This window comes from Myotis yumanensis, unplaced genomic scaffold (genome assembly GCF_028538775.1).
Source record: "Myotis yumanensis isolate MYYU_CA2020_CCGP unplaced genomic scaffold, mMyoYum1.0.hap1 SCAF_12, whole genome shotgun sequence".
Taxonomy (NCBI): domain Eukaryota; kingdom Metazoa; phylum Chordata; class Mammalia; order Chiroptera; family Vespertilionidae; genus Myotis; species Myotis yumanensis.
Window position 1 is genome coordinate 16786092 of NW_027223763.1, and position 13716 is coordinate 16799807.

General features: G+C 42.8%; 2 protein-coding genes across 2 annotated transcripts in view; one reads left to right on the forward strand and one right to left on the reverse strand.

The window, feature by feature from the left end:
* The window catches only part of SNX30 (sorting nexin family member 30), a 168555-nt gene that overhangs the window by 1746 nt on the left and 153093 nt on the right, over positions 1-13716 (reverse strand). The gene's annotated exons all lie outside the window — the stretch shown is intronic.
* On the forward strand, positions 6318-10908 carry LOC139020896 (allergen Fel d 4-like). Its single transcript, XM_070430972.1, has 7 exons — positions 6318-6413; positions 6771-6907; positions 7900-7973; positions 8688-8798; positions 9135-9236; positions 9408-9515; positions 10892-10908. The coding sequence occupies exons 1-7, from the start codon at positions 6318-6320 to the stop codon at positions 10906-10908; spliced, it is 645 nt and encodes a 214-aa protein (XP_070287073.1).

Genomic DNA, 13716 nt, shown 5'->3' on the forward strand with positions numbered 1-13716 from the left:
GTCACGAGTTGGCATTTCTCATTATACAAAATTGTTCATATAGCTATTATGCCCAGATTTCAAGATCCCCACAAACCAACAGGGAGCCATGTTCGATGCAAAAGCAAAGGATCCTTTATTATTAGTAGTACAGACCCGGGTCTGGCTCCCAGCCCCCTCTGACCCAACAGCCAGAAGGGAGGAGTGTCTGCCTGAGAAAAACCAGGGTTTTAATAGGGGGTGGAGTGAGGGGACTGTGGGCCCTGCCGATTGGCCAGGCGCAAGCCGGTCTTGTTACACAGGATGTGGTCATCTCTATGGCGCGCACGTCCCTTGATTGTCATTGGTTAGTTTAAAATCCCTGGCGTGGCCAGCAGAGGCCTGGGGGTCTGAGCACATGGCTCCTACCCCAACATGGAGGATACGGGCAAGATGGAGGGCATAGCTCTCGCCCTTTCAATAGCTGTTTTATAGCACAAATTGTTTAAAGTGGTGAACACAATACAATATGCAGATGATGTATTATAGAATTGTACACTGGAAACCTATATAATTTTATTAACCCCAAGAAATTCAATAAAATAAAAATATTTATAACACAAAATATATGATACTAGATTTGTAAATAAGGTATTTGAAAAAACGTGCAGATTTTAAAAACATAACATTTAAATCTTTGGCACATGCCCCCTATAGAGTTGCAAGTGAGATATTTTTTTTCACTCTTTGGGAATTACATGTTGACATTAGTATGAACCAATAGGTGGTTGGCTGCTGTGGGAGCAGAGCTCTAAGTGCTCTGGGGACCTGCAAAGGATGAGAAGGGTGAGTGCCCGGCGAATCAAAGGATGGGAATTCCTGAGCTGGGCCTTGGAGGAAGGTTAACTTCCACAGGCAGACAAAGAAGGCTCTCTATCTCTAGGAGGGATGGCAGCAGGAGCAAAAGAAGAAAGAAATTAGGCTTTTGTAGAGAAGATGATCACAGGAGAGGCACCCGGTTTGGTCTTTCTCTTCGTGCCCTTTTGAGGAGACTCCCCATTTCTGGATATTAGAAAGGTAGGCCAGCTGTAGAGTTGCATTGCTCACATTCCCCCTCCAAGAAGACGCTCATGGGCCAGCTGTGAGGAGTGTGTCTAGCTGACAGCTTCCACTGTTAACTCTTTCAGATTTCTCTCAACTCCTGAGCTCAGGTACTAGTCTTCTTGGGGTGGGCGGAGCCCATGACTGAGCAGGACTGTGTGAGAAAGTCCTAACCATTTCTGCCCCACATAGGCCTCTGCTAAGGTGCTCCAGCTCCCTGTGGGGCTGACAGAGACTTTGTCAGATCTACACCTTGGCCACTCCCCTTCCCTAATCCTGCTTCCTCCTTTTCCCTTTCATAAGGGTTGCACCTCAATAAACGCTTACGCTCCTAAATGTGTCTCAGCGCCTGCTTGCCCCAAGACCCAGCTGACACAGATGAGACGTGCTTGTTGTTAGTTTTAAGCAACCTTTCCTGTGTGAAGGAAGGGGATATTTTAGAGCTGGCTTTAAGCCAGTACCAGCAGGATGCAGAAGCATCCTGGGTGCAGGGGACCAAGCCATACTTCCACTCTGGCACGTGAACCAAACAAGCTTTTGCTTCTTGCTATTCTCCTTGGCACTGATGCGCCTTGGTGTTATATAACATGGCTTGAGTGCTGCCACTGGCTTTCTCAATTAGTAATAGGTTGGTTGGATCCAGAGTGTGATTGAAAACAAGGTCACAAAATCCATTTCCAGCCAGGCAGTTAGTTTCAATCAAGTTGCCTGGTTATAAATGGATCATATATCTGGTCATGCATGGACTCCATAAGCCCCTTACCCACACACTGAGTCATGACTTAGGACAGCCAGCTCTCAGCCACCTGGCAGACTGCCACCCTTCCTGCAGGCCACTTATAAAACGCCTTATACTTGGTGTTGGGTGAGGAAATCTTAATGTGGTCGGTCGGTGACCAGGTGCTTAACTCAAATCCATCAATGGAAGGGAATAGCTTTTGCTTTTTGATTTTGGAACCATTTCCTAATTTCTTACTAGAAGAGCAATACCCCCCTACTCATTCATCCAACCATTCACCCACCAAATATGTATTTACCAAGAGATGGTTGTTACTGGCCCTTCTCTTGGTCAGACTCTTGCAGCTACACCCATGGTGCCATGCTTTTGAAAAACCCACATGCAACTTTTTAGTATCACCTACCAGGCAGACCCCTCTGAGGTTCATTACTTATTCCTATTCCATCTGCCCTTCGAGTCACACACATCAAGCCTCGCCCTGGCCAGTGTTTCTCAGTGGTTGGTGCATCGGGTTGATTCCTGGTCAAGGACACATACCTGGGTTGCATGTTTGATCTCCAGTCCTGGTTGGGGTGGGTGCCAGAGAGAACATATCAATGTGTCTCTCTCACATCGATGTTTCTCTCTCTCTCTCTCTTTCCCCCTCCCTTCTTCCCTTCCACTCTAAAAACTCAATGGAAAAATATCCTTAGGTGAGGATTTTTTAAAAAAAGAGAGAAACATCAAAGCTTCGACCTATGTCGTAGAGTCAGTAAGAGTAGAGCCTCTTGGATTAGACAGTGTTGGGTTCAAATATGGGTTTTCCACTTACTAGTTGTGTGATCTTGGTATGTTTACTTAACCTCTATGGCTCTTAGTTCATACCTCTGTAAAACAGGTTACTAGCATCTATCATATAGAGCTACTGTGAGGATTATATGAAATAATATTTACAAAGCACGTTAGCTAATATTCACTGAGTTCGTACTCTGTTTCTGAAGTCAAAATATTATTTTTAAATATCCGGCCCCTGGACAGATGACATTTGTACTGCTGCAAAATAAATTCCTATTAGAACTATTTGCCTTGGTGAGTGGATTATGGTAGGAGCTCATGCTTGAACAAAGATGACTTTGAATATGACCTGTTTTCTTTGATTACCATATTGTTTCTAAGTTCATTCAAGTCTAAGGGCCTTAATTATAAAGGTAGCTGTTGCAAATTGATTGTAACATAACAGTTTGGATTCATTTACCATCATTGAAATGTGGGAATACTATTTAATGTTAGCTCTCTGTTCTTAAAATATTGGTAGATATTTTGGGCCCAGGAAGCTCATCCATGGAGTGGTTGACTTTGTTAACAGCAATGAGGACCACATCCATTAGGTACCATAAAAGGGAAGGTCCAAAGGCTACCTCCCCAGGGTGGTCTCAGAAGACAGGATGGATACTTGGTCCACCTGCTACTATGGAGCTGGTTGAGATTGGCTCCCCAGAAGTGCTGCTTGTCCCCTGGCAGACAGGAAGGAGTTGGTTTCCTTGGGGTCCATAGGCTGGCAGAAGAACCCAACTCCCACTCATTTCTCCACAAACCTTTACTTCCAGGAGACCTCCTTGCCCCCTTACCCTCTCCACGGGACCAGGAGAGGACCAGAGCCCACTAAGGCATGTGTCCCTTAGGGAAGGCACCGCTCATCTGGAGGGAAAAATTCTTCCAGTTTCATACCTGGAATTAGGTGGTCAGGCTTTAATTTTTGAAACTTTCTATCTCAAAATTAGATTGTTTTCAAACCATCCTCACACCTACCAGGAGTTTCTGGAGGGCACAGCCTCTATCTTATTTATCTCTTTAACCCTCAAAGTGCCCGGTACAGACCTAGTGTAGAGTAGGCATCTGGTAATGGTGGTTGAATTAAGTTGAATCATTATTTTTCAAAGGACCTGTCATAGCATCATCTCTTAAAGCAGCTTGCTGCACCACATACAAAGTTACTCTACAGTCAAAGGTTGTATCTGTGTATCTTGTGTTAGACAACAAACGTGTTCCCTGTTGATGGGTGGCCAAGTGAAGTTTTGTAAATGAATCCTTATCCCATGACTTACACTATCATCTGGGAGATGCTAACATTAAGAGTTACTTTTTTTTCCCCCCCACCTCTACCTTTTACCATCCTTCCTAATATAAAAATCAATAATTCATTTAACTAAGATATTTATTGGTCATCTATAAGTTGTTAGAGTAATTTTAGACTGTTAATCCACACTCCTACCACAAATATTTAAATACAATGCAGGAGTATTGTTTCATTTCTATTGTAAGAATCCTATAAGCAAATAATCATTTAGGAATGATTTAATATTACTTCAGTTTTGGTTTTGTCTGGGTTTTCTTTCACCAAGCCCCTAGGTGTATGGCTCACAGCTCTTGGGTATTTGTGCAGCCATGACCTTACTGTCTCAGTGTTTGCCCGGTGGCACTGGCAAAGCTTATACTGCCCCCCCCCCCCCCTCCCAAAAAAACAACTTGGGAGATTTGAAATGGAAGTGAATAATCAAGGTGCGGAATAGTCAACTCAGATTTGAGTCGATAAGATCTTCCATAATGTAGGCTTCTGATCACAGACTTCAGTCCTATCCTCTCTCTCTACTCCTGTGAGCCAATAATATTAATTAGGAGGTCCTAATTCCCAAAAGTAATATTCCCATTTACAAAAGAATTTTCTATAAAGTTTCTTCTAATAACAAGAATGCCTGGAGCTTCTAATATAGGACTTAGTGTACAATCATTCCAAGGTGATACAATGTACCAGGTGCTACGGTAGGTACAAAGGTGCAAAAAAAGATGTCACCACCAGAAGCAGCTATGGCGCTTGCAATATGGCGCTTTGATGTGGGGGCAGAGTTAGGAGGCTGGAGGGATGGGATACAGATGGTGGGGCAGCAACAGTAGCTGACTCTCCCCTCAGCATTGTAGCCCAGTTCATCTTGCAAACCTGGTTGCTCTTGGAGAGAATGAACTAGACAAAATGAAGTGCACAGCCTTTGCCAACATTTGTCAAGCTCAGTTCCTCTATCTCAGGGGCAGGACAGCCAACAGCCCACACATAGGGCCTAAAGTTAGATAGACCTCAAAATACCAGTGACTGGATATTGGTTGAGCGTGAACTAGGAATGATTACACAAGGGGCTGGGGTGACTTTGGAAAGCAGGCCACACATAGAATGCCAGAGTTCCTACATTCACTGCCTTGTGCCCAGTCCTCCCATGATACTGGCCTCTTTCTGAGTTGGGGGGTGCAAAAGGGAACCATTAGCACAAGCCAGGAATGAGCCATAGCTTTTAACCAGCCCCAGTAGCAGGCACAGGAGCCTAAATCACCACATACCTCTCCCCAAGAATTCCCTTCCCACATGCTCTCCACATCTCCACTCCTGCCTAACCTTCAAGACCTCCCCCAAGATCCACCTTCCTAGGAATAATTCTCTGATTCCACCAGCCCAGTTGTGCCAGACATTAGTCTGAGGGTTCTTCACACACCATCCCATTGGATCCCCATAGCAATCTATCGACAGGTACGATTATCCTCATCAAGAGGACACTAAGGCTCTGAGAGGTTAAATTTGTCCTAATGGCTTCAAGATGACAGAGATAGGACTGAAACCGAAATCTTCATGACTTCAAAGCCTGTGTTCTTAAGCACTTTCTACATGATGTCACCTCCCCAGCATCACCCTTGTTTCTGACTCACGATGTTCTGGACTTGGTCCCACTTTGTTGGGTTAGTTCATATGCTTGTAGAATGGAGTGTTTATTAACTATGTAAAGCATTTCCCCACCTTCATTGAAGGTTTCTGGAAGAAAAGGCTGACAACTTCTACTTCTCCATTTCTCTTAGGGGTCTGTGGTATATGGAGTAATTAAACATTTGTTCATTTATTATGGTTGAATTCAGACAACAAGGAAAAGGAATTAAAATGTGCTGAATACCAGACACCATACCTTCAAGACATTATTGTATTAAACCCTAGTCTAATTTACTCTCTCTGAATGCTTTGTGATAGGTCCTATCATCTTTAGTAGAGTCAATTTCTTTGTTTCTTAGGCTGTTGAAATGGAGTAACTCACCCATTTCCACACACCCTGTACCTGGTGAAATATGGATTGTCCACACATTCTATTTCCCAGTTCTACTCCATTCCTGACACTCATAACTGGCTTTCTGATTTCACAATTAACTCAAGTTCTAAAAGGCAACCTTTTATGAGATCCACTATTTTTTTGAGCGTTCCTTTTGATTAATTTCAGGGCATAGTAGATCTAATAGAGATGAGATTGAAAGGAAAACCTTGGCGTCACATCAATGAATACAGACCATGCCTGGAGGGGGAGGAGAAAAGGTGCTGCCTCACTGACCAAAAAAACAACAACGAAAAACTGGACCCAGAATGAATATAAAGACAGAGGATCTTAGGAGTGGAGGCACCATCAGGTGCCTCACTCCAAGTGCCTGTAGCTGAGTCAGAATTGTTCCTCCCAAAATGAAGCTGCTGCTGCTGTGTCTGGGGTTGACGCTGGTCTGCGCACATGATGAAGGAAACCCTGCTGTTGTGACAAGCAACTTCGATATATCAAAGGTAGAGTTGGGAGCATAGGGTCTTCTGACTTTGGGGGTGGTTTGGGGCAATTCTGAAGCAAGTGGACCCTAATGAAGGCCAAGAGATTTTTGATATGTTAGGCAAAGGAGGTAGGTTTCTGACCTTGGACTAAGAGGATTCGTACCATGTGGAAAGGTGATAACACCTGGAGACCTCCATTCTCATTGGAGGACAGTAGAAAGAGCCTTTCATGTGGAGTCAATTGACCTGGGTTCTAATTCCATCTCTCTATCACCACTGTGAGTCCAGGCCCATGAGCCAGAGTTCAAGGATACAGATGTTTATGTGGTGTCTCCCTCTTCTTTACTAACACAATACTTTACTGATTTATTGCAGATTTCAGGGGGGTGGTATACCATTCTCTTGGCCTCAGATGACAAAGAAAGGATAGAAGAAAATAGTGTCATGAGGAGTTTTATGGAATCCATCCAAGCCTGGGACGACAACTCTTTGACACTGAAATTTCATGTAAAGTAAGTGTAGTCTTCTTTACTTGGGAAAGGCAAAACAGAAGCATGAGTAGGTCTTGGACCATTAAACACACACACACACACACACACACACACACTCACTCACTCATGCACATACACACAACATTGTGGGCCTGTATTCAAAACCAGAGTCACACATTTAGCACTGATGAAGGAATTTGCCTGTTTTCTAGATTCAGAGATAAGAATTGGTGATGGGAATAAATTTAAATGGGAGTAGAGGAGTTCAGAGATTGAGGAGTATCAGAATCATAAGAAGGGTGGCAATATAGCATAGCTTAGGTGCATAGGATTGGGGGTCAACAGCTTAGCTATTTCTTGAAATAATCTTTTAGTAGCTGTGTGGCCAAGAAGTATTATCTCTTTCCACCCCAATTTTCCATTGGGTAAAAGAGAATGATAATAATTCTCTTTCATGGATTTCTTTTTTGTGAAACAATGTTTATTGAGCACTTAACTGAGAGGCTGGAACATCTGAGAACTCAACTGATTATCTAGGCAAGTAGCTATGGTAATAATAATAATAGTGTGAAGTGGTGGTAGAGTAATAGTGACATCAGTAGTATACTCATTTTTAAAGTAGCAAATACAGTGGGGCCTTGACTTACGAGTTTAATTTGTTCCATGACAGAGCTCGTAACTCAAATTACTTGTATGTCAAATCACTGTGACGTTCGCTGCGCCAACTAGCGGTGGGGTGTCTGAAGCTGGATCATATGGAACCCGAATTTTAGCTTGCAACTCAAAACAAAAAATCGGCCGAGAGATGGCTCGTATCTCAAAAAAATTCGTTAGTCAGGACACTCGTAAGTCAAGCCCCCACTGTAAAGTGAAATAAGGTAAATAAAAGCTGTTTCAAATTTTACCAAAAATGTTCTACAGTTAATTGGAATCAGACACTCAAGTAGCAGGTGGAGTGTGAGGGAGCCAGACCCATCAATATCTCTTGGGCATCAGCTCATTCTATTTTACAGGGTCAATGGAGAGTGCACTGAAATTTCTTTGTTTTGTACCCAAGCAAATGAGAATGGTGTATATAATGTTATCTGTAAGTATACAAAAATGTCTTTGTAAATTCTACTTTCAACTGTAAGAAATTGACTAAACCCCCACATTCTTAGGGTCTTCATCAATTCCTGATCAATGTATATTTAGATAATGCAAATGGGGCCATCTAATAGACAATATCCTCAATTTGGGAGAACTTTGTGTGTAAAAGCCAATACCTAGCACACAATACCATCAGAATACGATGGCAATTTGGTCATTTGTACCACCTGCAACAAAAGAAAGTGGGCAAAAACAAACAAATGAACAAAACACTTACATTGTCAGGACAGCTACTCATTCTCTGCCCGCTTTCTCATTGTTTCTGGTGTCCGTTGCCATAGCCCATTGCCTACATAGAGTATTGGGTATATAATCCAGTGGGCTTATAGACAGAACAGAGACACATAGTTGGCAGAGATGGCCAAGGGAGATAGGATAGCCTTGGGAAGGATGATAGAGGGGAAGTGGCTGCTGTGAATTTTTCGACCACTAGTGGTCAATGACGAGAAGTGGAATTTCTACTAGTAGTCGATTCTACCCTTAGAAGTTGCCATATGAAGCTCCGAGAGATACCAATGAAAGACCTTAGATATCACTCTCTATCTCTTCCAGGATATGCACTTGAATTTGCTCTGTGTAAAAGAATAGGTAGAGTTTAACTTGTTTCCCATGGACCAAAGAAGTTCTGAGCTGTGTTCTGTTTTCTCTACAGATGCGGGATTTGTTACATTTCGAATAATTGAGGTGGTCTATAATGACTATATTATTTTTCATCTCATTAATTTCAACAATAAGCAAACATTTGAGATGCTGATACTCTTAGGTAGAGTATATTTATTCTCATTTTGGGGTGGGGAGACTGGGGGAGAAAGGAAACCTGAACAAAGTAGTCCTCCCAATCTTATCCTGGGATTTCTTTCCTCCTCTGAAGAGTGGTGCTCACCTTGGGTAATCCCTCAGACTGACTGAGGAGAAGATAATGAAATTTTCATCATGCCAAAAGGATATCCTAAAAATGTTAAATTCAAGATAGGTTATATAGTCCACCCCTAACTTCTGCCTAAGCACCAATTGGTGCCATCCATCTGCCCCTCCATTTCCCCCAGAGCCTCAATGACCAAGACACAAGACACAGCAATTATTGTCACTCTTCCCACAGCCCGAAAACCAGATGTGAGCCCAAAACTCAAGGAAAGGTTTGAGGAACTTTGCAAAAAATATCAAATTGCTGAGGAAAACATACTGGATGCAACCAAAGTTGGTAAGTTTAGTTATTTCTGGTTTTCTCTTCCTAAATTCCCATGTTATTGGGTGGAGAAATGCAAGAGAAGGTAACATCTCCAATCAGCCCCCTCTGTCTTGACCTGGGAAATCATTTACTCTCTTGCTGAGAAATAAATGGGTTGGTGTTTGCCTGTGCCTGTCTCTGCAGATCGCTGTCTCCAGGCCCGAGGGAGCCATGAGGCCCAGGACTCCAGGTTGGTGATGTCTGATGGAGAGGGGTTAGCCCAGAGACCATTGTCTTCCAACACCATTAGGGGTTTGTGTCCAAAGATAGCCCTAGTTTCGCTCCTTGGGTAGAGCATCAGCTTGAGAATTGAAGGGTCCTGGGTTAGATTCCAGTCAAGGGCATGTACCTCAGTTACAGGCTTGATCCCCGGCCCTGGTTGGAGTGAATGGGAAGGCAACCAATCAATGTCTATCTCTCACATTGATGTTTCTCTCTCTATGTTTCTCTCTGTCCCTTCCACTCTCTCTAAAATTCAATGGAAAAATATCCTCAGAAACCAGTCTAGGGTCCTTCATTGAGGATTAAAAAAAAGATTATAATACAAATAATTAGGTAAGAAAGTTTGTAGAATGAGCTTGAAATTTGGAATTGGGGGTCCTGGGTTCAGGACCCACTCATTCCATGAGCTGTAGAGCAAATGACCTAAGCAATTACAAGGAAAACAATGACATGTACCTTGCAGAGTTACTGTGTGGATATCCTGCTGGTGAAAAGGTCTTAGTAATTGATAAAGTCCTAAAAATCATTATGACTTGAAATTTGAATTAGGAAAAGAATACCAGGCTGTGAGTATGGAAGTCAAATGCATTTCTGTCTTTTGTCCATCTTCCAAGGCCAAAACGTGTGGCCCAATCTTTGGTAATACTGTTTTCCTTTTATCTCTGCACATCCTTAACTTCTGATTCGTAAATAGAGCTGTCTGACCTTCCAGTTGCCTTTTACCTGGAAAACAGGCTCTATATTTGCTCATCTGCTTTCTACTTTAGTTTAATTATGGAGCTTTATTCAGATAATATATGGGAATTTCTTAGTAACTATGGCCAGCATAAAGTCAGCATTTAATACAAGGTAGCTATGGTTTTTGCCATCCTTTCTGAATTTATCAAAAATCTCTCAAAACATTTAATGCTGACAGTGGCAGAAACCAGCCTAGGGTCCTTAATGGATTATTTCTCTCTCTTTCTCATAGACTCAACTCAGGAAAGGTTAAGCATTAGAAAAACAACAACAACCAGCCATTGATTCAATGACTTCCTTCCCCCTATTCTGGAAAGAAACATAGGTTGCAGTACAGACGGATATCTATTTCCTCACCATTTTTCTCTGTAATAAAAATTCTCTTTGTCTTCAATTCAATCCAGGAAGAGCTTAATGAGTTTCTGTGTTCTCTCTCATCTGCTTGTTTAGTGCTGAGTGAATGCTTCCTCACCTGGGCTCCAGGATCTCCATTCCATGGTCCCTGTGTCAGCCTGTGACAAGGTCTGCAACCTGATCTCCATCACTATCATCCAAGAAGGCCTTATCTCTGAATCTAAAGGATCTTCTCTAATTGTCTAGACAGACTCAACAATTAACCAAGAATCAAAGGTTTCCTCCAAATTTCTGACTCTGTTTGCCATACCCAGCACTCTACCATGAATAAGACATCCTGAACCTGATCAATAAATGATTAGTCGTGAAGTCATGTGATTGTCTTTGTGTGTGAGAGATACATGGGGTTGATGGCAAGGGAATGAGGGGACTTCATGGCCCTGTACCCATAATGGTCCTCTAGCTTCTCAGAATGTTCCTGAATTTCAGGATTCTCTCTCCCCAGCAGTCAGTCTCTGTCCCGGTGATGCTGCTTGCCTTTCAATTGGCCTATTTCTTAGTGATCTGATAAAACAAACTGTGAGACTTGGCCTACAATTTGCCCTGATCCTAGAATTCTCTTTCTCAAGGGAGTACTGAGAGACAGTTGCTACTGAGGCTGATCTGGGCTCACCAAGTTTCAGAACAAACCTCCACATCCCAGCTTCCCTACATCATCCATTCTATACACAGTCGGCATCCTTTCATGCTCTCAGAAAACCTCCTTCAACCCGAGCTGTTATCTACTGTGAGCATGTTAAGTGAGGTGCCATGAAATGTGAGCAATAGAGATCTTTAGCCATCTGTACTTGGTACAGTTAAGAATCACCAAGGAGTCTAAAGGGTCTTAACCTCTTGGGGGGGGGGGGAGGAATCTTATGGGCTTTGGAGAAAGGAAAGTTAAGGTTCTTCCTCCATTTATAATACTTTTCTTACATCCGATGATAAAAACAGCATCAAAATGGCTCATTGGTGCTAGAACAGAGCTACGTGAGGGTGGGTTGTCATTCACGAAGTATATGTCTCAGTCATTATGGTCATAAGCTTAATGACAGGTAAGCCCAGTTGTTCTGTTGGACATAAACAATCTCATAAAACATCAACATCAGACAAGGTAACTCTGAGATCATTTAAGCCAGATTATCGTGCAATCCAAAATCATGTCTCTCTCTCAACTAAAATGAGTGACTGCTGATTCTTTATCAAGTACTGGTATAGCTTTATATTCGTGCTTATCTTCATTTCCTGTAGATAAGATTTATGGATGTACTCAATCATAGACTTACCGCTGACTTCTGACAACCCCTAACCTAGAGCTTCCTTAGATCTCCCCCAAATCCTGTAGTAAATTCTTTCTAACACACTCTGACTGAGTCACCCACAGTTCCTCATGGTGAGCATACTGCATAGCTGCAATAAACCCAAACTTTTCAACTACAAGTATGTCCCTCGTGGTCTTTTTTGATGAGTATTAACCTTTCTAGGACTAGACCCCAGGTTCACTCCATGCATGTACCCCTGAAATTCTGGGAAGCACCAAATTGAATCACAAATTCAGGACCTGGTTTAATGCTTTGCATTCTTTGGGGCTAGGACACAGGGTGCCTCCAAGGATTTTGGCCTAAGCAGGGGGAGGATGGAATTGCCATTTAATCCAGTCAAGTGGAGGAACCAGCTTAGTAGGGAATGATAAATATCTCTGTCTGAACATTCATTAGTTTATCTAGCTAGGCTGATTTTAAAAATGATGAGAGAGAGAGAGAGAGAGAGAGAGAGAGAGAGGGAGAGAGAAAGAGAGAGAGAGAGTAAGAGAGAGAGAGAGAGAGAGAGAGAGAGAGAATATGAATTAGAGAGAGACCCAATAGTAATTTAGTATGATTTAATGAAGATAGAATTAATTTGACTATCCCAAGCACAATCAGAAGAGAGCATTCCAAGTTGGCAACTCTATTCCACACAGTCATGGAACCCAGTTCTTTCTAGCCAGTTTCTCATGTCACCCTAGGGCATTGTCCTCATGTGTGTGGCCAAAGCTGAGTTTCAAGAAGTAAGGGATCAGAGAATGTGCTGGAAGCATGGTCTTATGTCCACTGTCCTCTGAGCCTTGGTTCTGGGAGGTTATCCCTTTTCCATATCCCCCACCAGCACACCCACCCTCTGCTTGTGCAGGCTCAGAGGGATTATTTTGAAGATTAAGGAGTCACATGGTTTTGCTATAGGCCAGACCTAAATTCCTTTTAGCAGTGCAAATTCCTAAAAAACTTAGCAGACTTCTGGTACATTCATCGCTTGACTTCTCTGTGTACAGATAACCAGGCACCAAAATTCTTACTAGTTATAGAGTTAGGCCCCCAAACTTGTATTTTCTAAATTGACTTTTATGCCCTACCTACCCCATCTGCTTTTCTTAACTTAATGGAGGCCACCTAAAACAATGGCTTTGGGTGGAATGGGCCTTTAACCCCTTCTTTGCCAGGAGGCATGCAACCTTTCAAGGCAGCAGCATTATCTCCTCTGAGAGTAGACTTCCACTTCACAGCCACTATCTGCAACTGCCTCACTTTGGGGTAAGACACCCTCATTCAACTTGGAAGCAGGCTTCAGGCAGAGGGGCATACCTTAGCAAAGCTGTGCTATGTCCTCTCTCTGCTTGCAGCCTAATTGGGTGTAGCACGTGCCCTACCCTCTCATAACTTTTGCTGAAAGCTTCAAGAAGTCATGGACACAGTACCAGTATTCCAACATCCTGAATCTTTCCTTCTGCTTCTCCAGGTTCTACCGCCTGTGTCAGCATACTGTCTCTTTCCCAAGGTACAGCAAACAACCATGTGACCTAATGTTTTCCCAGCATGGAATGACACTTCCCAGCTTCCAGGCTGTGACAGCTTTATCCGTGATGCCCAACACTGGCCTTCCTCCAGTAAACTAGCCACATATTTTAGGTTCCATCAATCGCTTCAGCTAGTAAGTCTCTGCCATATCCCATATTCTTGTTAATAAGCTTTGGCTAATCAAACTCATAGGAAAGCCAGACATTTCTTTGTTCATGGAGATCTAGGCCCAGTAATGGGCCTCTGAAACGTACAGCAATTTATGTCTT

What these genes read in the sequence shown, in the direction of transcription:
- LOC139020896 (XM_070430972.1), top strand. Translation starts at nt 6,318, where the DNA reads ATGAAGCTGCTGCTGCTGTGTCTGGGGTTGACGCTGGTCTGCGCACAT. An exon ending in ACACTGAAATTTCATGTAAA is followed by an intron (nt 6,908 to 7,899) that starts GTAAGTGTAGTC and finishes TCTATTTTACAG; the next exon opens with GGTCAATGGAGAGTGCACTG. An exon ending in ACTGGATGCAACCAAAGTTG is followed by an intron (nt 9,237 to 9,407) that starts GTAAGTTTAGTT and finishes CTGTCTCTGCAG; the next exon opens with ATCGCTGTCTCCAGGCCCGA.